The sequence below is a fragment of the Mustela lutreola genome, chromosome 9, assembly GCF_030435805.1.
Source record: "Mustela lutreola isolate mMusLut2 chromosome 9, mMusLut2.pri, whole genome shotgun sequence".
NCBI classification, from domain to species: Eukaryota; Metazoa; Chordata; class Mammalia; order Carnivora; family Mustelidae; genus Mustela; species Mustela lutreola.
The window spans coordinates 106,339,901-106,364,488 of NC_081298.1; the positions used below are offsets into that span (position 1 = coordinate 106,339,901).

Genomic DNA, 24,588 nt, shown 5'->3' on the forward strand with positions numbered 1-24,588 from the left:
TGGCCTCTCTGAAAAACTAGTTAGTCTTCCTAGTGGGAGAAATGGATGAACTATTTTTGGCCACTATGTATCCATTTCAGTATCAAGAAAGTGTGCAGGCCTGATACTAGAAGGGCTTCTGTGCTTCATAGTTTTGTGTTTGGCAGGTTATTCCTATTGACAGTTTCTGTATACATTTATCATAACTTAGTGTGCACACAAAGCCAAAAGACTATGGAATAGTGCCCAAAATGGAGCTGCTGCCAAGAACTGAGTGTTTCAAAACTGACTTGATAAAAACTTAGGCTGTTTTTTCAGATTTTGTCCCTCCTCATCTTCCCCCCCCTTAACCATTTATAAACAAGAGTGCATTTGGAATCCTAGTTAGGTTAAATCAATCTGTTTGAAGTGATTTGTTAAGAACAGTTTCAGTGAATTGATGTTACATATCTGTGTGGTTCTGTGTTTGTGTGTTTTGCCCCTGGGAATTCCTATGGGTTGAGCAATTTGTTTCCTTATTATATTTCCCATAGTCAAAGTTGTGTCCTATTTAAAATTGTGCTTTGAGCCACTCCTAGTATTTGTCACGCTCTTAGCTTGGGGTGACTTCACTTTAGTCTCCCTTGTATCTGTGGTTTCTAATGTGTTCCTACTGTTTGACCTGTTAAGTTCATTGGAGTTTGAGTGGTTTGGTGTCATCAAATAGCTAATGACAGTACTTTGACATTAGGTTGATTGAAATGTCCACTGGAATTTAAACAGCTCTTACTACTTGTTACCTTAAAATGTAATGCTCTTCTTTTCTTCAGGATGTAAACAATCTTCGACTTTCCCTTATGGATAATCAGAATGTCAGTAAAGAATTTCAAGCTTTGATTGTGAAGCATTTGGATGAAAGTCATCTTTTACAAGGTATATAGTTTATCTGTTGGTGACAGTTTATGAGTTGACTAATGATTAGCTTGTAAAAAGGTACGTTTTAGTCCTCACTTTTTCTTTTAATGAGATTTCTGATTTTTCAGAGATTGCTTTTGGTTTCCTCATAGAAGTAGATGAGTGAAGGACTTTATATATTCTAAAGTCCCCTTTGGAAAGCTCAGGGCTTATGTGAAAACTAGTAAGGTAAATACTAAAAAAAGCTCAGCTGTATTTTGACAAAGAATTTGGTATGTTTGAAATTTCAGTGTTAAAAAATGAGTGAAACATGAATGTAGTAATCCTGATCCTCCCATATATTACTGAGTTTCTGGTCAGTTTCACAGTCATAATTATTTTGTAAGACTTGCCAGTTCTGTTGGGGTTCCTGAATTTGGATCCACTAAAACTCTGCACAGGACAGTGAATTAGGGCTCAGTGAGTTGTCTGGTACTACTTGGTCTTATATAAATGTTGACATATATTGTTATTTTTTTTTCCATTTTCCTATCAATTTACCTCAAAGTTTAAAATAAAAAGTTTAAATTTTCTACTAGCTTTTTTGAAATGCTGTCTTCTTGTGTTTATAGTAGTATCTTGTAATGTTTATTTTTATCTACTGCTTTTTTAAAGACTTGAGAAGTTACTATTCTGGATGATGGTATGTTGGGAAATAATGCAGATTGCTCTAAGGATTTTTTTTTCCCTCCCCTCAGGTGACAAAAACTTAGTTGGTTCAGAAGTTAAAATTTATAGCTTGGACCCATCTACTCAGTGGTTTTCTGCAACCATTGTAAATGGAAACCCAGCATCAAAAACTCTTCAAGTCAACTGTGAGGAGGTAAAAGATGATGCTAATTGCATGTAACATAACTTGACAGAGGAATATAATTCTAAAAAGGAATTATAATATCTTATAGGAGCTAGACAGCTTATTACTTTATATTAAAATATTAGAGTAGAAAAAGAGAATGATATTTTTTTAAAAGAAATTATTTGTAAGAAGCTTCTTTTGCTTATTAACAGTTAATATATGTGCCCGAGCATTTTTAAGTTTTCTAGTATCTTTGTTTTATTTATTTTTAAGATTCCAGCTCTGAAAATTGTCGATCCATCACTGATTCATGTTGAAGTTGTACATGATAACTTTGTGACATGTGGTAAGATACATTATTTGATTAAACCCTTTAGTTCTCCTTCCTTTCTTCTTTCTCCTTTCTTTTTTCCATGTTAAGAGAAACAGGGAAGTGAACTTATCTTTTTTTAAATATTTTAGGTAATTCTACAAGAATTGGCACTGTAAAACGCAAGTCTTCTGAGAATAATGGAAGCCTAGTTTCCAAACAAGCAAAATCTTGCTCTGAGGTAACCTGACTTAAGTTTGTCACTTATGTAAAGGTTTTCTTAACTCTTACTGTGCGTGGCCAGCTTGTTAGTGGTTATAAAGCTCTCTTCTGTGCTATTCTGTTCTGTGTTGTCTGTTCTTCTTTGCTGGTTCCAGATCTTGGCCATAATTTCTACACTCAAGCAGATGGAGATAATATAAGTTTCTGGTTAACTTTTTCTTTTGTGTAAAACTTTTTTTTTTTTTAATATTTGGTGAAAAATTTCAATAGATTTGACAGTTTCACCCATAAGGAATGTTTTTGAGGGTAAACTGAGTTGTGTATATCAAACTAGAAGAAAGCCTGGCATGAGAGGAGGGAAAGAACCTTAGAAATTGAGTACATACTGAAATGGGACGCTCCCCTTCCCCCAGTAATAGGTTTGGTTGATAGTTAAGATTGGTTAAACAGACATTAGTTTCTTAAAGGAAGTGGTTGGTTTGCTGTTACTAATTTCTGCCCAGAAGAGTATATGTTGGTATGAATGCCACTGTGTGTTCAAGTACTGGATTTAATTCTGTTCTCAGTTGGTTAGGATTTAGATCAAGAAACTTAGGGCTGTTCTCTTTTTAGGTGAGTTGAATCCTTAGAACCTGTTACAATATAAGTAACTTTTTACAACTTAGGTATCCAGATGCACTTGTGTTATGTGGAGTTGAGAATTTTAAAATTTTACCAGGCTGGTGTTCACATTGTTAGGAGCACCTGAGAGGGAACTCCAGGGTTTGTGGGAGGAAGCCAGGGAGAAGTGATAGGGAGTGGGCCAGAATTAAGGCATGTAGGGCTCTGGGTCAGGATAGACTGGACTACAACATCAACTAGAACCAACGTAAGCACTGTGTTACACAAATATATAAGAATCTGACTGGCTAAGATGATTGGATTTCCTGAGTCTTAAGCCTCTAGGCAGCAGGAACTTCGACATTTGACCAACTTTGTAAACCAAGATACCTAATATCTCTCTCTTCCTTCCAAGTGTGTAGGTCTCACCTCAGGTTTTCAGGAAAGAATGAAGAGGTTATTATTGGAAATTAATATTACAGCTTTCATTTTCTCTTAAAGTTTACAAGAGAGAAGTAATGTGAAAGGGACTGTGAAATGAGGAGGTCAAGCAAGTGATTCTTGTGTTAGAGTTAAGCTCACAGAGGATATTTTCAAGTAGTCCACAGTTTCAGAAGCCGAGGGAGAAACAGAGTACAGTAATAACTTGTTAGGTTTTGACGTTAGATAAATTGTTAGCAGTAGTCTATCATGGAGAATGCATCAGTGTAAATAGTTGGTGAGATGAAAAGGAGAACCACATGCTGTGTTTAGGAAGGGGCTAGAGAATAGGAAGTGGCATCCTGATGGATCTTTGAAGAGTCATCCTGGGGTACAGGCAGGACTGGGGTCAGGGAAACTCCAATGGAAGAGGTGCCAGATCTTCACAGTGACAGGTTTATCAGTGATGGAACAGATAATTGAATTGCAAGTAAATATATAGCCTTCAAGGAGGCATGTGTAAAATGTGGTAATATATACATACATAAGTGATCCTCTCTGCCTGACTCCTACTCTTCAAGGGCAGGGAGCATGTCTTTCTGAACTCTGTCAGCATTTTGTCCAGCTCAGTAGCTTTGTGTGCTGCTGAACTGATTGTTGAGTAAAGTACATGCTATTTTGAAAAAAGCTAAAACTTCGGCTAGAAGATAAGTTCCCATAACCTGTTTGAGCTTAATTTCTGCACCTAAAATGAGAAACTAAATTTGATGTTTTAAAAATGCCTGTTTGAGCTCTTAAACTCTGTACTAAGATTCTGATTCTAAAGGAAATTGGGATGGTAGATTTGGCTGGAGATACGTATTGGCATTTTTAGAAATTGTTTTTATTATTGTTACTGTAAAGATATTCTCCTTTATATTGCACTTATTTGTCAAATAAAGATTCTCACATTAAAAAAAAAGTTACTCTTTAAAATTTTTAGTTAATCCAGAAAAACAGGAAAGAAATGTCACTTATTCTTTTCAACTCTCACTGTTCACATTTTGGAATACCTGTCCTGTCTTTTTTTAAAATTGTTTTCTCCTGTGTAATCATGGAGGCCTTTAAAAAACAAACTAAAAACCCAACTTTTATAGCCTCTTTGATTCCTTTCTAGTATGTTGTATATATTTTTCCATATGAAAAAATACCTACCTCCCTTTTTTTATCCTGGGTGTTTCTTGTTATCAGGCAAATTTTGGAAACACTGGCTGGGGCTAGATTCAAAAGACCTAGACTGGTAAAGGAAGAGGTGGGGAAAGAGAGGTCGTTTAAATATGGGAGTGAAAGGTGAGTACAGTGACATACTTGGCACACATCTCACTCTTTGCAACCCCAGATGTGTTGGACTGGCACGGAGTCTACTTTTAGGGTGGTCTTTGGAAGACAGGTGTTTGGAATTAGGTAGACAAGACTCTTGATTGCCTTGGTGAATACTTTTGCATAGAATAAACCTATTTGCCAGTAACGTCTGGTTCCTTGAAGGTCTTCTCTGCCTAGCAGACTATTTCTCAGAGTTAGGACATTGCTTGGTTAATTGAGAGAGTCTGCTGAGTAGAGTGAGCCAGCAGTGTCCTTTTTAGAATACCATCATACACTCAATTATATTATCTCCGTCTGCTGGCAGGGAGGAACTATTGCCATGACTGGTATAGAAGACCTTCAGGGAAAACTCTTCAGGTAAGAAGAAACCTTGACCCTTGTCAAGTCAGAGGCCAGTGCAGTGGTGTGCACGTGGAGATGGGTTTTATAATTGGAGCCCTGTCCCTGTTGAGCTAACCCTTAGAAATTTCTAGAGTGATATGTTTTGTTTCTAAAAGGAAAAGCATCCTAAGTTACACTGTTTGGAGCACATTGTGACTATACTGAGAAAATTTTTGTATTTTTCTGCTTTGAGTGAGCTAATGTATGTGCCAGGCACTGTGGTAAAGTGCAGCCCTATAAAGTATGCTTCATTATTCTCATTTTACAGTTGAGGAAACTGAACTCAGAGAGCTTAAGTAATGTGCTAGGAAGTGTCAGAGACCAGATTCCAACCAAGGTCTGCCACCAAAGCCCAGTGCTCTTAACCACTGTGCTGGTGTTACCACTCCTCTCCAAATCTTTTCCTTGGTATGGTGAGTCACCATTGTAAAAACAGTAGATTCCTACTTCCTTCCCTCTATTTTTCCATCCATCTTTGCAGTAAGTATTTATTGAATATGAAATATATGTTAGACATATTGGTGAGCATTACTGCCTGGCTCTTGAGGGTGACTTACGGGACTGACGTAGCTGTTTTAAAATAACTAAGTGCTTAACAGCATTCATTCATGATTCATCATTCATTCATTCATTCATGTATTCCACCAGTCTTATTTGAGCATCTGCTGTATGCTTGCTTTACAAGGTTTAACAGTGGATGTAGAAGCGGGTTCTGCCCATAGGAGTGTGCGATTCATTGTGAGGCAACTGACAATAAAAAAGTAATTTAAATAAAGCATAAGTACAGTATCACTGTGCAATGACAGTTATAAACACAGTAACATGATTAAGAGAAAAGGGATGTCCTGTGGGGCACTGGTATGGAAAGAGTAATCAGATTCTGAGGAGGTGACAGTAGAGCAGATTTGAGAGTGAAGGGATAGAAAAAGCCACATGAAAACTATCTACAGAGGGAATACCAAGTACAAACGTGCATGCAGGCAAGAAAGAGTTTAGACCATCTGAAGACCAGAAAGGAAGCCACTGTAGTTGAAGCACTGTGAACAAGTAGACTGAGATGAGTGGAGAGGGTTGGCAGAGACCAGACCACATAGAATTCTTATAGGCAGAGGAGCTGTGATCTGATTTATATATGTGTGTGTGCAGGGAACACAAACACACATACACAATACACACCTACACACCACATATGTTTTAAAGATTTTATTTATTTGACAGAGCATAAGCAGGGGGAGCAGCAGGCAGAGGGAGAGGGAGAGGCAGGCTCCCCGCTGAGCAGGGAGCCTGGAGTGGAATTTGATCCCAGGACCTGATGATGATCTGAGCTGAAAGCAGACACTTAACCAACAGAGCTAGTCAGGCGTCCTGATTGATTTAAATTTTATAAAGATTGCTCTGTGTTAGAATAAAATTGAGTAGGAGCCTGAACACTTAGGCAGAAATGGAAGTCAGGCCAGTTAGGAGACACATGGTAGTCTAGGGGGAAATTGGTGGTAGTGGTGGCGTGGAAAGAAACTGGCTAGATTCCATGAATATTTTAGAAATAGAGGCAGAACTTACTGGTTCATTACATACAGAAAATGAGAAGAAGGGGTTTTTGACTACAGCAGCACAGTGGCTGTCATGCAGAGTAAAAATTTGTGTGATCTAAATTTCTTCAGTATGTTACTATAGGTTTGCAATCAAAATTTCTTAAGGAGACTACCCTCAGGAAAGTAATTAAGAAAAGGTATGTGTTACTGCATCAATTCTAAACATAATTCAGAACAAGGAAGAGGATACAAAGGCTGATGCTTGGTGGAAGTGAGCCTGGAGTGAGCATTTTGAAATGATTTGGCAGTTCAGCTTTGGGAGGGTAATTGTTTTATAGGTGATATCAGAATTCTAAAACAGAGTCAAAAAAGGACTTGATTAGGACTAAATTTCTCTAATTTCCTCAGTTTAAGGATTAAGAAACTGAGTGCCAGAAAGCTAAAGTTGACCGTCCCAAGGACATTCTTAAGATAGCCAAAGTCTCCCCCTGAAAAAAATTTTTGGGGGGGAACAGTAGGTTAATATGTAACCATAATTGAGTTGACAAATAATATGTGAACTGATAGTTTTGTATTTTAAAGTAATTTGAAGCATGACAAAACTTCGATAGTGATTAAGTAAATTCTTATTTTTCAAATGTTTCTATTTAACACACATTAGGCACTCTTTTCAAGGCTGCCAGAGTTAAATGTCCGAGAAAGATTCATGAGTGACTACATGTAACTATACTCAGAATTGTGAAGTTTTAAAAACTTACCAAGTTTTAAGGTCAGGTTCTACCTCAAATTTTAGAGACAAATTCTTAGAAGATGAAGAAATTTTGAAGATTCTTCAGGTTGAGTTTGGTACTAAGGTAAATGTAAAGGTCATTGTGGAATGAAAGGGTTGCAGCTGGGAAGGGCACAGGACTTAAAGAAGTGCGTACAAAGAAGGGGGTGAAGAGAGGGAATGATTTCTCCTCGTTTAGCTTGAGGCTGCCTATGTGGAGTTGAGTTTAATCTCTTCCTGCTTTTTCCCTGGTGGGAAAGTGTAAATTGGGAAGATGTGGGGTCCAGTTGTTAGATTTTTGTGAAGATACAACTGCGTGAAAAGAGAAGATGTCCCAGCTCTGTCCCATAGGGTTGTCATGACTTGGTATTTTTTGCAGCTTGGAGTGGCCTTTGTGACTTGAAGAGCCATTTAAGAGCAAGAACTATGGTTCTCAACCTTTATTGCATTGTAAAGGCTTCTCTTGGTACCCAGTAGGCACCACTGCCTGCAGGAGTCCTAGCTGGTATTGTCTCCTGCCAGCTTGTGCAGTAAGTGCATGGTAGGCACACAAGTAATGCTGAACTGAATGTGTATGAAGCGGCTACCATCTGAAGACTGTCAGTTAAAACTCCCTTTTCTGCATTGCATTGTTAAAAGAGTTGCCATATGACTGCATTTTCCTGACATAATGAGTCAGAGGTCTGTAAAAGATCAGCTGGTGATCTTTTGAAGGAAGACTCAAGTTTTGTGAAAAGCTGGCATGATTTATGGAACAGCCTTTAGATAGAAGTTCTTAATTTTGTGATTTATCACTTGTTCTACTGTCCTGTTCTTTTTATTTGCAAATGATATTTGTGCTTATTTAATACTAAACCAAGCAAATAAATTTGAATCTTGCTAGGACTTCATAACCAGGAATTTTCCTTTTACTGTCTGTTGGTTTGGTATCTTCTAGGCCTCTCCCAGTATGTGTCCTGTGCAGTCCGTTCCCCCAACAGTCTTTAAGGAGATACTGCTCGGCTGCACTGCAGCAACTCCACCCAGTAAGGACCCAAGGCAGCAGAGCACTCCCCAGGCTGCCAACTCGCCACCTAACCTTGGAGCAAAAATTCCTCAAGGGTAAGTAGAGTTGTTTGTTAAAGGTGCTCAATCATAATAAGAGGAAAAAATGATTTTAGCCGTGGTTCATCATGTGTGAGCTTACCTCTGCCCAGGAGCTGGTGTTTCAGAGAGAGATGGTAGTGTACTACTCTTGGTGGAATGACTGGCCCTTCATCACATCTCAGGTTGTCCAGGGAGGTTTTTCATTAGCGTTTTAGAATTGGTCATGTGCCTTCAGAGGTAAAAAGGGTGATAGGCATACAGAACAATGTGGAAAATGTTTTTAAAAAATGAAGGACTTTGTGAGGAAAGAGCAACTTCTTGATTTGATAAAGTGAGAAGAGTCCATTGGAATGCTGTAGACAGCTGAAGAATAAATGTCTGCTTTAAGGGAAAGGGAACAGGTTGCATGTATGTGGAAGACTGTGGTCAGTGGAGTGTGGAGAACAGGAAGACATAGTGATAGTGTTCTTATCAGCTCAGACCTCAAATACAGGTGAAAAGACGTGGCTGCAGAGAAAAGAAGTCATGGAAATGAGGCAGTAGCCATAGAAGGAATAGGTTGCTAATTTTATAGATGAAGAAAAGGAGAGAGAAATGTAAAGTGTAACCAGGGATTTAAAGTGGCTACAAGATTACACAGACAAGAGTTTTAAGGGAATACACTCTCTTGGAGGAGGTGGTGGCCTGTGTAGGTAATTGATAAAAAGCTTAGGATATAGGTCAGAAAGACAGTGGTATGGGAAGGTGGGTTTGGGGCACCTGGGTGGCTCAGTCAGTTAAGCATCTGCCTTTGGCTCAGATCATGATCCCAGAATCTCAGGATAGAGCCCCACATCAGGCTCCCTGCTCAGTGGGGAGTCTGCTGCTCCCTCTGCCCTTCCCCTGCTCATGCCCCCTCTCCCTCTCTCTCTCAAATAAATAAACAAAATCTTAAAAAAAAAAAAAAGTGGATTTGGAAGAGCACTACTGTAAGGGGGCCAAGTGGCTGAGCACATTGGTTAACTGGGAGGAAAGTAGGCTATCGGGGGTGAGCTTGGAAGGTAGCCACAGAGCTGTTAGATGGAAGGAGGAGCTGTCTTCAGAGTAGAAAGAGGGAATAGTAAGAACAGTAATGCTGTATACTCAAGTCTAAAGTGAGTACGTAAAGAAATTTTTGGGGTACCAAGACTGGATCAGTTGGTGGGGCATGTGACTCTTGATCTCAGTTCAAGCCCCAGTTGGGCATAGATCTCAAAAAAATTGTTTTTTCTTCTCAAGGATGAAATCTTTTGTTAGAGGCATGGAAAAAAAAGTTATTAGGGAAAAAGGATTTTGTGTTTTGCTGGGGAAACAACTTGAGGATGAATTTCAGGGAAACGAAAGTTCTTCAAGGATATATCCTCTGTTAGGGTAGGTGATAGGAGGAATACCAGATCATCTGTGAACAAGCAAGTAATCAACTGGCTCTTCAGTTGCTTTGAGTCCTGATCACTGACCAAATAAGAATGGAATTACACAGTGTCAGTGTCAGGGCCGGTTACATGTTGTTCACAGGCTGGGTTTTGTGCTACTGGTAGTTTTGTTCCATTTGATGCTCAGTTTGTTTGGTTTTGTTTGAGCTAAGGTTCGTTACGCTGTGATATATAAAACTAACTTGAAATAGTGAAGGGTTTATGAGCACATACATGTAGGATTTAGGGTTGTATTTTCCTAAGTGTTTTAAGATGTTTTTGCAGAGCCATTGATTATTTTTAACTCCAGCTCACAGAAACCTATCCTATGTTCTCTCATAACATAAGCATTTTTTTCCTCTTTCATATTGATTGCCTTAGGGTACCAAACAATTTTTTTGAAAGGTAGAGGAAAGGTAAAAGAGACCTAGATGCTAGTTTTTCATATTCTCTGTTTCAGATGTCATAAACAGATTTTACCAGAAGAACTTTCTTCCTCTCTCAATACAAAGCCTGAAATACTGAGAACAAAACCGGACATGGTCTGCAAAGTAGGATTGCTGTCTTCGAAGTTCTCTCAGATTGGAACAGAAGACTTAAAACCCCTTAGTGAACCAAAAGGTAGCTGTACCCAACTGAAGACCAACACTGATAAGGAAAACAAATTGGAATCTGTTTCTCAGTCATCAACTGGCCTTCCTGTGGAGTGCTTTTCTACAAAGCCTTCTACAGCAGAGCTGGAAACTTCCAGTACTCCTGAACTGCAGAAGCACCTAGAATATGCACCTTCCACATCTGATGGCCTTTCACATAAGCCAGAAGAGAAAGCAGGTGTCAGTAGTAATAGCCCTAGTAGTTGTGTGGAAAAGAAGTTGATAGAACCTTCAGCTTTAGGATGTCTGTCACAGAATTTGAAGGAATCCTCAGTAAAAATAGATAATGAAAGCTGTTGTACAAGAAGCAACAATAAAATCCAGAATGGTGAGTGTTTCTACTTGTCTTTATTAGTAGAAGGTAAGAGATGGTAGTGGGTACATAATATATTTTCTTACCTTATGAGAAAATAACGTGAAAATGACTATAGAAAAAGTTCAGACATGGGCACGTGGGTGGCTCAGTTCGTTAAGCAGCCAGCTCTTGATTTCGGCACAGGTCATGATCTTGGGGTCCTGGGATTGAGTCCCGTTTTGGGCTCCTTGCTCACTGGGGAGTTTGCTTGAGGATTTTCTCTCTTTCTCCCTCTCCTCTTCTCTGCCCCTCCCCTGGCTTGTGCACACTTGCATGCATACACATGCTTGTGCGCACTGTCTCTCTCATAACTAAATAAATCTTTAGGAAAGAAAAGGAAAAGAAAGTTCATACAATTCAAAGGAGAAAGTAACCTCCCAAAATCTCCTCAGAAATGATTACTGTTAATATCTTGGTGTACCTGGTTCCACGTATATTAGAAGTACAGACAGGCTATTAACACAAATACGTTTAATGCCAGCAGTTTTACCTTGTGAATTATTATAGGTGTCTATGAACATTTTAAAGGCTGCAAGGATTCCATTATGTATGCATTTATCAGATGACTTAATTGGTTCCTGTGAGAGTGGTAAAGAGGTGGTTCCCAGTTTCTGGTTGTAAAAAAATAATTTTGAAACAAAATCTAAAGTAATCTGGTGATTATTTTTATTTTCAGTTTCTCACTGATTTTTGTGTGATAGAAGAGATGGAGGGGCGCCTGGGTGGCTCATTGGTTAAACATCCAACTCTTGATTTCGGCTCAGATCGTGATCTCAAGGTTGTGAGATCAAGCGACATTTTGGCTCTGCACTGGGCATGGAGCCTGCCTTGGATTCTCCCTCTCCCTCTGCCCTTCTCTACTCCCTCCCTACTTCTTAAAAGAAGAGAGAGAGAGAGAGAGAGATGGAGGAGATAATTGATACTTAATGCTCATGCAAGTAGTTCAGATCTGCATTTTTTTTTTTTTTAAGACTTATACCACCATCTCTAGAAAAATGGCTTTTGGTTAAAGATTTTAAGGACAGACTCAAACACTGGGCAGAGTTTCTTCGCTTAAGGGGATGCCCTACTGCACTCACAATTTAAGAACTGTGTACAAGCTACTTCATTTTATTGTGTTTTGTATTTTGTTTTATTGCACTTTGAAGGTACTGCTTCCTTGTTTTGTTTTGTTACAGATTGAAGGTTTCTGGAAACCCTGTGTTAACCTAGTCTCTTAGCACCATTTTCCCAACAATATTTGCTCACTTGTAATCCTTTTGTCACATTTTGGTAATTCTTGTACTATTTCAAACCCTTTCATTATCATTATATATTGTGATTTGTGATCAGTGATGTTTTATGTTACTGTTGTAATTATATTGGGGCACCACATACTACACCCATATAGGAAGACCAGCTTAGTTGATAAATGTACATTTGTTTTGACTGCTCCACCAACCAACTATTTCCTCATCTCTCTCCCTCTCCTCTGGCCTGGCTATTCCCTGAGACACAAAAATACTGAAATTAGGCCCAAGTAATAATCCCACAGTGGCTTTTAAGGGTTCAAGTGAAAGGAAGAGTTGCACATCTCTCACTTTAAACCAAAAGCTAGCAATAATTAGGCTTAGGGAGGAAGGCATGTCAAAAGCCAGGGTAAAGCGAGGCCTGTCCTGCCAGACAGCTGGCCAAGCTGTGAATTCAAAATAAAAATTTTGGAAGGAAATTAAGGGTACTAGTCCAGTGAACACACGAATGATAGGAAAGTAGAACAGTCTTACTGCTGATACAGAGAAGTTTTAGCAGTCTGGATGTAAGAGCAAACCATCTCCAACGTTCCCTTAAGCCAGAGCCTAGTCCAGAGCAAGGCTGTTACTTTCTTCAGTTCTCTGAAGGTTGAGAGGTGTGAGGAAGCTGCAGAAAAGTTTGAAGTTACCAGAGGTCGGTTCATGAGGCTTAAGGAAAGAAGTGTCTCCATAACATAAAAGTGCGAAGTGAAGCAGAAAGTGCTGATGGGGAAGCTGCGGCAAGTCAGCCCAAGATCTAGTTCAGGTCATTCACAAAGGTGGCTACACTACACAACAGATTGGAAGAAGATGCCAGCTTGGACTTCCATAGCTAGGGAGGAGAAGTCAGCACCTGGCTTCAAAGCTTCCGAGAATAGGCTGGTGGCTTTAAGGTGAAGCAGCGTCCATTTACCGTTCTGAAAACCTTATGGCCTTTAGCTCATGCCACATCCACTCTGCCTGTGCTCCATAAGTGGAACAGCAAAGCCTGGATGACAGCATGCTTGTTTACAACAACATGGTTTGATGAATATTTTAAGCCCACTGTTGAGGCCTACTGCTCAGAAAAAGAAAATACCTTTCAAAATACTGCTGCTCGCTGGCAATGTCCCTCTTTACCCCAAGAGCTCTAACGGAGATACACAAGATTCGTGTTTCCATGCCGGCTGACACAGCTGTTCTGCAGCCCATGGATGAAAGAATAATTTTGTATTACAAATCTTATTTAAGAAGTACATTTTGTAAGACTATAGCTACCATAGATAATATTTATTTTTTGATGGATCCAGGCAATTGTACACTTAATAGACTGAAGTACAGTGTAAATATAACTTTCATATGCACTGGGAAACCAAAAAATTCATTTGATTTGCTTTACTGTGGTACTCGTTTTATTGAGATGGTCTAGAACCGCATCTGCTGTGTCTCCAAGATACGCCTGTACTCTTCAGAGGAAATGCTACACTGTATTTTGTACTATTTCTGTTAGGTTTGAGGATGCATTCCACTGATGGTAGTTAATACGAGTTCACCTATTAGAATTAGTAGAACTAAATGGCTTTGGCATGTCAAAAGGTTCAGAGCTATTACAGTTTAAAAATACCTTTGATAATTGTCAGCTGTGTGGGAAAATTAGCATGGATTTTGATAGCTTTTAGGAAACTTGATGAAAAACACTATGCACTTGGATAAGTAGGAAACAAATGTATCCACAATTTAGCTTTTACTTGGGGCCTCTGAAGCTAGAGAGAAAATGGATAGATTTGACTCTTGGGCTTTGGATGCAGAATTGGAAGAGTAGGAAAACCTGTCTTGGCCTAGTAATACTTATAGCCCAGCTTCTACATTCTTGGGCTTGAGTTGATAGGGTTGTTAATTTGCATAGAATTAATTGCGTAAGATTATACTTTTCCTCTTGAATTACGTAACTCTCCAAAGAAAGTGAATATTCATAAGCATATTTTTGCTCTGTTTTATTACTCTTTTTGAGTCATCAGGCCTTACATTCAGATAGTTTTTGAGGCAAATTAATATTATGTAAAGAAACAGTAAAAATTCTAGGGGCGCCTGGGTGGCTCAGTGGGTTAAGCCGCTGCCTTCGGCTCAGGTCATGATCTCAGGGCCCTGGGATCGAGTCCCGCATCGGGCTCTCTGCTCAGCGGGGAGCCTGCTTCCTCCTCCTCTCTGCTTGCCTCTCTGCCTACTTGTGATCTCTCTCTGTCAAATAAATAAATAAAATCTTTAAAAAAAAAAAACAGTAAAAATTCTATATTGATAAGCACATTATAGGTACGTAAATGAGTTACAGAGTCTTGCTTTTTATATGTTGTATAACTGTATACCAGGTGAAGTTATTTTTAGAGAAACTAAAAACCTAATTAAATGTACTGGTGCATGCTATCTACTGGGATGTCTGGTTGAAGAGGGAGTGTGGTCAGGATCTCTACACTGTGTCCACTGGTACTGTTTATGGGTTTGGAAAGACTTGACTGGAAGCTATTTTGTCCCCTGTGCCCTTCTCCAGTTTGGGGCTAGAAAACAAAAGCAGTCTGAGTTGAAAAACAGCTGTCTTTTGTTCGGTAGATGTGTGACTCCTCAGAAGTTGACATGTCTTTTTTCCCTTGGTCTGCTTCCAGTTTGTGAGAATCATTGACTGGGTTAACTATTGCTGTTCTCACTGAAGAGCTAGATTTACATAGTACAACTTGCTTACTTAAAGATATTTCCTCTTGTAAGTGAGGGCAGACCCGTAACCTTTTGGACTCTTTGCCGATGGTTTGTGAAACCTGTTCCAACCTAGAGGGTGATGTTTTTTTAGCATCTGAGTGATTAAAATGCCATCCTTGAACTGCTGGTCTCTTTATTTTCTGTCCTTTTTTGCTCTACCTTTTTTTCCCCATTATAACTGACTAAGAATGCTTAAGGGGTCATGGCAAGATAGCATCCATTTAGCATTTTACAGTGTGCTCGGGCTCTACTTTAAAGAGAGGTAAAATGGGACGCCTGGGTGGCTCAGTCAACAGTTAAGTGTCTGGTTTAGGCTCAGGTCATGATCCCAGGGTCTGGGGATTGATTCCTGCATTGCACTGGGCTCCTTGTTCAGCAGGGAGCCTGTTTCTCACTTTGCCTGCTGTTCCCCCTGCTTGTGCGTGTGCACGTACTCTCTGACAAATAAAATCTTTTAAAACAATAAAAGGTAAGATTAGAATACTGCTAAGGTCATTCTTAAAGATACTTATTTTATTTAAAGCTTTTGCTTTGAGATCTTTCTCCACAACTACTGACCTCTCTAACAGCTCTCTCTCGGCTGGTTCCCCAGAATTTGTTTCTTGGGTTTTGTTTTTGTTTTTTGTTTGTTTGCCAAAGAATCCACATACCTGTTCCCTTGGAGGGAAGGTCTTTTCTGTCGGTTTCATATGAAATACTCCTCAAGGCACTTGGTTTATAAATAGATTCATTTCTGTGTTGTTTGGGTTGTGGCGGCTGACACAAAGAACAGTCTTTCCTGTTAAATTTCTACTTTTTCTCCACTTTTTCTTTAGAAACTGTGTTGTTTCAAATTCTCCTACCCATTACAAGTTAAAACTTGAAACATGCCTTTACTTAAAATCATAATCCTGTCTTTAGTCCCTGCCCTTCATCCTGAATGGAACATATGTGTGAAGGAAATTGAAAAAATATCAAGAGTCAAGTGACACCTCTTGGAAGCATTTAGAAGATAGCTCTCATTTTATAGACCCAGGGGCCTGTGTGGGAAAGCTGTTTGGTGTTACTATGTTTAGAATGGTTAGCTTTTGCACAATGCTCTAGAAAATACACTTTGTGAAAAAGAAAAGAAAAGAAAAGAAAATACACTTTGTGTGTTTTGAAACACAGTCTTTGAAAAGTGACAGAATTGACTTGCACACAGATGTCTGTTGAGGTGAATCTATCTCTGTGCATTGTTAATGTTGCAGTGAGTCTAAATATCTGATTTGAAAAGAGTCTTCCTAAAATATTTTTCTGATCGAGGATTGTGAATAGAAGTATAAATTGCCTTGGAATTATGAGACTAGTTGGTGAATTTGGGGTTTTAAGTTGCCTTGCTAAATGGATTTACCAGATGAGAATTATTTTATAAAGCGAGTAAAGCTTTCCAATTATTCTGATGGTTGTTTTATGTTAAGCCAGCTTTAGAAATTACAGTTGAATCAGTATTTAAGGAGTTCTCCCTTTGGGAAAGCTGGCCTTTGGAAAAGAATTCAGTCAAATGTTGGGGTGGCTTAAGAATTTGAGGTCCCATTTCTTTAATCTTCTTTTTTTCTAGCCCCCTCCCGGAAGTCAGTTTTGACAGACCCTGCCAAACTCAAGAAGCTGCAGCAGAGTGGCGAGGCCTTTGTACAGGATGACTCCTGTGTGAACATCATCGCACAGCTGCCCAAGTGCCGAGAGTGTCGCTTGGACAGCCTCCGCAAGGATAAGGAGCAGCAGAAAGACTCACCAGTGTTTTGTCGCTTCTTTCACTTCAGGAGGTGAGGCATTTGGGGAAAAGCTCAGATAATCTGGATCTTTTTTTTTTTAATTTTTTTTTTTTTTAATAAACATGTATTTTTATCCCCAGGGGTACAGGTCTGTGAATCGCCAGGTTTACACACTTCACAGCACTCACCAAAGCACATACGATAATCTGGATCTTAATAGCATTTTTTTTTCCTTCCTTTTCTATCAGCAGTAAATCTAGAACTACAGAAGGTGAAGATTGCATGTTTACTCTCTGGCTTTGAGCGTCTAGATCTTATCCCATGTTATTTCCTTCTCAGTCTCCCTTTCAATTTGTTTTTAAAGTAGAAAAGCCTAAATACACAACATTCTTTTCCTGAAACTAACAAACATTATAGAAAAATGCTGAAATTTCTTTAAAACTCACTACAAATGAACACTTAACTTTTCAGTGCGTTTTAGTGTTTCTATGGTTATAAAATTATTTTCAGGCATACTTAACTTGGGTATATAGTATATATTGTGTTGAATATTAACTTTCTTCATTACTTAGTAGGAACCCCTTGGATATGTTAGCTTTTTTCTGCTAAAACTTAGAATGATTAGGTAGGAACCCATAACAGTATTTGAAACAAGTTCACTTAACCGATTTTCTTATTGGGGTTAAGATTATTTTGTTGTTTTTGTCACTAAAAATAATTCACAAATAATCATCTCCTTGTTCCCATCTCTCATTGTTTACTTTGGAAGGATTACTGGAAGTGGCATTACTGGGTCAGAAGCCATGTGTTTTAAGGCTTTCATACATATGTTCTGCCAAATTGCCCTACAAGAAGGTTTCACCTGTGGCCAGGACCTCTGGCAGCATTTAAACATTCCTGTCTCTGTACTTTGCCAGCAGGAAGAGGCATATCTTTTTAAAAAAAATCTTCCTTAATTTTATAGACAAAACCTTTCATTTTTATGTTTTGTTAAGTCAAATTTTCCCTAAATTCTTCTATCATTAGTGAAGAAAGAGGCTGTTTTTTCTTTTTGGTTGTCACCTATTTTTTGATAAATAATCAGTGTTGTTCTGCATATAGGTTAACTTTAAGTATGATTTACTTTCTCAGAAATGTAGATACTTTCAGACTTGAGTAGTCCTAATGATAAACAGAAGTGTTGACTTGAATTTCTTTCTGTTCACCTCCTCACCCTTTGGTTTTATCAAGATTAAGGAGTGCTGAAGAACTGAGTTGGATGCACAGGTATTTTAGGCCATTGATTATATCTGTTCTGGTAGCTTTCAGATTTAGGCTCATTTTAATGAACTGTAGAGGTTTTTAGATGATAGTTTGCCCCATTCGTTCCTGAGTAAATTGCAGAAGCACCATGATGAAATGTCTAGTATTTAGAACTGTAATAACAGCTAGCATGTTAGCATACCATTATATTAACATATTTTGAATAACATGTTGTCCAGAATAAGTTCTAATGAAGGTTAGTTCTACTTTCTCTCTGGAGAATTTTTTACACAGATAAGTGTGTTAAGTGTTAAGTGGGTTCTGACGTATATATGTATATATTTTTTAAAGATTTTAGTCATTTATTTGACAGAGATCACAAGTAGGCAGAGAGGCAGGTGGAGGCGGGAGAGGGGGAAGCAGGCTCCCCGCCGGGTAGAGAGCCTGATGTGCAGGGCTTGATCCTAGGACCCTGAGATCATGACCTGAGCCAAAGGCAGAAGCTCAACCCACTGAGCCACCCAAGCGCCCCTCTGACGTATATTTTGTAGAGAGCACAAAATGTTATGCTTTGTAGAAATCTGGTCTGTCTATTCCTATTACACATTTGGTTTCCTTATGGTTCCTTGCTCTGAAAGGTATAAGCAGACTGGAGGGGAGAGATTGTTTGATTTTGGTTTTAAGTGGCAGAGGCCTTTTAAGGAGGAAACAATTCGTTTTTTCTTTCAGATATTACTAGAACTTTTTTTTTTTTTTAACCACTATTTTGTATCCATCTAGAAATCACTAATTTTATAACTTAGCTGTTTTACCATTTTTGACCTCTTCAAAGAGGAAACTGTCTTTGCTTAATGTTGCATAGGAGAAGCCAGTCTAGTGGAAACCAGAATGAATTCACCACTTTGGTAAAAAGAATGTCATAATTTAAAGAATAGAGCTTCTTTTTTCCTCCCTGATTTTTAGAGAGTAGATACCAGCTGTCATTAGCCTCCTCCTCAAGTTTGTTTCTTATTAAATTCTCCTGCAGATAAAATAAAACGGTTAGGGTCTTCTACGGAAGCCCAGTTGCCAAATCCTATTTGCCATCTCCCCCTTTAAAATAGCTTTCAAGGGACGCCTGGGTGGCTCAGTTGGTTAAGCAGCTGCCTTCGGCTCAGGTCATGATCCCAGCGTCCTGGGATCGAGTCCCACATCGGGCTCCTTGCTCCACAGGGAGCCTGCTTCTCCCTCTGACTCTTCCTTCCACTCTGTCTACCTGTGCTCGCTCTCACTCACTCTCTCTCTGACAAATAAATAAATAAAATCTTTAAAAAAAAAAATAGCTTTCAAATTCATTTTTTAGTATTAAAACTGTCTTAATTTGGGCTGTCAATTAAAAATTTGCATCTCTCCTTTGGACTGATTGAAATTAATTTGCATCTGTTAAGCAACTTCCAGTGTCCTTCCAGTTCATTCTACACTCTTCTGGACAAATGATTTTTCTAAAGTACACCTTTAGGTATGTCTTGCAGGCTGAAAGACTTGGTAGCTGGCCAGGGACCAATGGAGAAATCAAGATCCCTGCATTTTTCTTTCTTTTGTATGAAATACAGTTTCCTTGACTTGCCTTTTTTAGCTGTCTTCCTTTTCTAGTAATGCCACTCTTAATCATTATCACTACCATGAAGTCTTAGTATTAGTCCCACAAAACTCACAGTCAGTAATTCTTTGGCTCCTATAAGATTTAATGATCATTATAATATCTGTCATATCCTACCTACTTCACGTGTATTTTATGTCTACTTCTGTGTCTCCAACTAGATTGACATGTCAATATGAATGAATTTTGGAAAAATTCAAAACCAATACTTAGGAAAAACAGGTGTCAGAGGTGTTGAAAGATGTTGCATAGGTGATGAAAGAGAATCTTGAGAAAGTATTCTGCCTTTTTGCTCCACTTGAGGTACTTAGGTCTGTCTTATCACGGCCGCTCATTCCAGAAGCTTACACAATAATTTGCAGCTAGGATTCATATGGGTGCTGAATTCCTCATGGATCTACATGGTCATGGCTTCAGTGACTGTCTAGGGTTAGCCTTCTTTTGCTGAGTGTTACTCTTGAAGGAGTGGTTGTATTAAAATCAGATTATTAAAATTAAAATCAGATTATTACTACCTTCTGTACATTTTCCGTTTTCTTCTGGGGTGACTTGTGATTGTGCTTGCTATTACATCCCAAGTCTGGAAGGTTTGATAGCTGCCCCTGGAGGCAGTATGATTTGATCTTGGTTGAAGTGCAAAACATCTCTCCCCTGCTTCCCTCCCCATGTCCTCTGAGGAAAAACTTGGAAATTTTTAGATTTTTTTAAGTCTTTCCACTGAGATTGCCAAGTAGTGACAATTGACTGTGAGATGATAGAAAACTGGGAAGGAACTTGTTGATTTAAATTGTAACTACAAGATGTAAATCAACTTTGTGTGTATGTAACACACTTTTTTTTCCCTCCACTTCCTCTAGGTTACAGTTCAACAAACATGGTGTGTTGCGGGTAGAAGGCTTTTTAACACCAAACAAGTACGACAGTGAAGCAATTGGCTTGTGGTTGCCTTTAACCAAAAATGTTGTGGGGACTGATTTGGACACTGCAAAGTATATCCTGGCCAACATTGGAGACCACTTCTGTCAAATGGTGATTTCTGAAAAGGAAGCTATGTCAACTATTGAGCCACACAGTAAGAGCATCTCTTAGGGGGTAGGATTTTTGAGTCCAACTTGATTTTGTTTCTAAATGACACCCAAGTTCTAACTGCATGGGTTTCATTTGTATCCAGAAGTTTGGATGATTTTGGTATAATGAGGTTGCATTTTCTCCTTTATAACTGCCTTTTGGTTTCATCAGTCACTCTCTGGGGTTTATTTTGGGGTAGTTACTACAGGAGTGAAACTCCTTTGTTGTTAAGAAAGGTGAAGGTAAGGTAGTGGTAGAATTTGCACAGCCTTTCTCAGTGTGGGTTCATCAAAAGGGGAAGAGGCCTTAGGTTGGGTATATATATATTTTTTAATTTTTCAAGATTTACTCATTTGACAGAGATCACAAGTAGGCAGAGAGAGAGGGAGAAGCAGGCTTCCCACTGAGCAGAGAGCCCAACTCGGGGCTCAATCTCAGGACCCTGAGATCATGACCTGAGCTGAAGGCAGAGACTTTAACCCACTGATCCACCCAGGCACCCCTAGGTCGGATTATTTTTAAGACAAAGGTTCATAATCAGGAATGCATTTCAGAGAAAATAGAAGACACAGGCTCTAGACCTACTGAATCAGAATCTGGGGAGCTGGTTCACAGGCATGAGAATGAGAACAAGCTCAGGTGAAAAGGATTCCCTTTAGAGTCAGGGTTTTAACAGGATACGTGGAAGTTCCACCTGGGTGAATGTCAATGTCTTCTCCTCTCTAAGAGCACTCTCACACTGATCTGGCAGCCCAGTAAACCACAGGGATCAGTGTGGGTGACATACGAGAACCAGACCTCCCTTGTGACATCTCAAGGTATGTCTGGGAGAACACATCTCTTTTTTATGCCTCTGTAAAATGTAAGGTATCTAGCCTGAAGTACCTAGAAGCAGTTATTTTTGAAGTCTTAGGCGTCCTTCCACATTTTATCTTTCCCAAATGGTTGAAACTTAAAAGTGAAGCCTTTCATTTCTCCTAGGTATCTTTTCAGACTTTGCATAACCAAATATGTCTCAGTACAAGCTTCCTTACATACCATCTTGAGAATTTTGGTTGTAGGTACCAGAAACTAATTGAAACTAGTTTCACAAAAATAATTCACTAGATAGGTATGGATATTGTTGAATTTCCAAGTCTGCAGAATGGGAACACAGGCATTCTGAAGAGCAGGAATTCAGAGCTAGAAGGAGAATGGGATCGTCAACTCTGGGAGACAGCCAAAGTCATGAGCCAAAGTACTTGGCCAGAGTAAAGAGTAGCTATAGAATCACTCTGTTCTGTTGGAGGAGAAGAGACTCTGACAAATCAAGGATCTTACTGAAGTTTTTTCTCTGTAATCTTTCATTTTGGATGAGTGACACTGTTTTCTGTTTTTAGTAGAGTTTCCTAATTATATACATTTAAGTAAGAGTAGTGAGGTTAAAGAGAAATTCTTAAGTAACTGATTTTAGAAGTTACTTAGGTAGGTATTACATAAGTGAGCTGCAGTGTAGAAACACTTGGGATATATTAGTAGCTTCACTCCTGAATTAGCAGGGCTTGTTGTAAGCAACTAATGTTTTTCCTTTATTCTGAATAATGTACAGAAAAAGGTACAGATAGTTTTTTTTTTTTTTTTAAAGATTTATTTATTTATTTGACAGAGAGAGATTACAAGTAGGCAGAGAGGCAGGCAGAGAGAGAGAGAGGAGGAAGCAGGCTCCCTGCTGAGCAGAGAGCCCGATCCGGTACTCGATCCCAGGACCCTGAGATCATGACCTGAGCCGAAGGCAGCGGCTTAACCCACTGAGCCACCCAGGCGCCCCAGATAGTTGTTTTTTAAGAATATAATTAAAAAACTCTGTTCTTAAAGATTTAAATAGGATTAACCTTTCCTCCTCGCCTATCCACTTCCTCTCTTTCCTCTGTGACAAACTGGTCAGTTGAAGAGAGGAACTCACTGTGAATGATATTGATGAATGTACTGTAAGATGTTCCTAGAGGGCTTACTCTCTGATCCTGAGATAAGGAAGCAGGTGTCAACCTTTATATATTTATCCGGCCTTTCCAATGACATATAATTGTTAAATGGGTGGCTAAGAGATCTAAGAATATCTAATAGTCTAATCCAAGTAACCAAGGGAAAGTTCATAACACCTCATTTGTAAAATACCTAAAGCTCTGTATTTTGCAGTGAGCTGTTAGGTTATAATGGAATGGCAGAAGTTCATTTAGCAGTTGGATTAATTTGGTAAAAACTGAAGTTGATCATTTGTGTTTTGGTCAGTTCCTAGAAGAAAGCATGAATAAACCACAGATTGGATTATGTGGAAAAAGATATTTTCCATAAAAAAAAGAATGTAATGGTATTGATCCAGTCTTAATCAAGAGAGAGACAGAAAAGAGCTTTCTGATTAACAAACATTGGGCACTTTTATGACACAGGAAAATGTCCTCCCTTTGCACATACTCTCTGAAGCTTTCTGATACCTGATTTGGCATTCCTCCATATGGGGAAAGGGGCATGATGTCCTACCCAGTCCTGGAAGGCGCCCCCATCTAGTTATCAGGGCTTGGCCACTGCCACAGAAGATACCACTTTGTAGAATCTTGGATTATGCCTCAACCTGTTGGTTATTTGGTTAGTGTGAGTCAGTCCTGGATGCCTGCATCACTATTAACACTAAAAAAGTCAGGTTTCTGGCTCTGGCCCTTGAAGAAACCAACTTTGTACTATTATTAAGTTAATGTGCTGTTCCCTCCAGGTTCCCTAACACCCTGGGATTTTTCATAGGCTGTGTGAGTGGATTCAGGGCCTGTGGGAATAACCTGACAATCTGAGTTGGCTTTGTATATCTGAGTCTTTTTTTTTTTTTCCTTTGGAGGAAGCATGGTCCATGCTGTCTTCAGATTCTGAAAGGGGGCCATGATCCAAAAGGTGAAAGAACCACTGCTGTATAATACCTGTGTCTGAACTGCAGCTTCTGTAATCACTGCTTCTTTTTTTTAATTGATTACTTCTGCAGTACTTCATATGTACCAGCACTGTGCAGAGTCAGTGGGGACAAGGCACAGCCCTTCAAGCAGGGATTCTGCTTATACAGAGCTTCCTCTCCTAAGGAGAGGTAAAGCCACACCTGACTGTATACAGTGTGAAGAAGCTTGAGTTTAAAGTACAAATCCAGGTTGATGAGAGTGCTGAAGAAATCCAGGAGAGCTTCATAGTCGAGTGGGGAGAGGTTGGGGGGCCATTTGAGATGGTCTTTGAAGGCTGAACAGAGTTGATAGGAACTCCACTGAGAGGGAGAAATGACATCAGTATCCTCCCCTTTCACATTTTATTTCAAAAATCATCTCCTCCCAAGACTAAGTGATTTATTGATTTTTGTAGGACAGGTTGCTTGGAAGCGAGCTGTCAAAGGTGTTCGGGAAATGTGTGATGTGTGTGACACCACTATCTTCAACCTGCACTGGGTGTGTCCTAGGTGTGGGTTTGGAGTATGTGTGGATTGCTACCGGATGAAGAGGAAGAATTGCCAACAAGGTGAGAAATAACTTGATTCTCCTCCAAGCTCCCCTTTACACTCTTAAATGAAGACTTTTACTGATTTGTGGTTGATGGATTTCTGAAGCAATCCAGAATCCAGGAGCAGTTACTATGAATCATTTTCTGCAGGCGCTGCCTACAAGACTTTCTCTTGGCTGAGATGTGTGAAGAGTCAGATACATGAACCAGAGAACCTAATGCCTACACAAATCATCCCTGGGAAAGGTACGCCGTGTGGTGCAGTGATGTTCTTTCCCCCTTGTTTTGGTTAGCTCATAGGGTCTGGTGGTTTGGTTTTACTTTATGTAGTATAATTACTTGATAACTTACCTTAGTATATGCTGTAAATTGTCCAAAGATGTATTAAATCATGCCTTAAGAGCTTTTTTTTTTTTTTTTTTTTTAAAGATTTTATTTATTTATTTGACAGAGGGAAATCACAAGTAGATGGAGAGGCAGGCAGAGAGAGAGAGAGGGAAGCAGGCTCCCTACTGAGCAGAGAGCCTGATGGGGGACTTGATCCCAGGACCCTGAGATCATGACCCGAGCCGTAGG

The 24,588-nt window shown here is 39.2% G+C and overlaps 1 protein-coding gene across 4 annotated transcripts in view; it reads left to right on the forward strand.

The window, feature by feature from the left end:
• The window catches only part of KDM3A (lysine demethylase 3A), a 53,876-nt gene that overhangs the window by 11,804 nt on the left and 17,484 nt on the right, over window positions 1–24,588 (forward strand). For 3 of the 4 annotated variants that reach the window (XM_059188305.1, XM_059188306.1, XM_059188307.1), the window contains exons 5-14: window positions 789–891; window positions 1,611–1,735; window positions 1,982–2,054; window positions 2,171–2,259; window positions 8,242–8,405; window positions 10,281–10,801; window positions 16,403–16,607; window positions 20,295–20,509; window positions 23,878–24,030; window positions 24,163–24,258. In XM_059188305.1, coding sequence (XP_059044288.1) covers window positions 789–891; window positions 1,611–1,735; window positions 1,982–2,054; window positions 2,171–2,259; window positions 8,242–8,405; window positions 10,281–10,801; window positions 16,403–16,607; window positions 20,295–20,509; window positions 23,878–24,030; window positions 24,163–24,258 — 1,744 coding nt within the window. The remainder of the gene's footprint in view (window positions 1–788; window positions 892–1,610; window positions 1,736–1,981; window positions 2,055–2,170; window positions 2,260–8,241; window positions 8,406–10,280; window positions 10,802–16,402; window positions 16,608–20,294; window positions 20,510–23,877; window positions 24,031–24,162; window positions 24,259–24,588) is intronic. The other variant, XM_059188309.1, reaches the window with a different exon arrangement.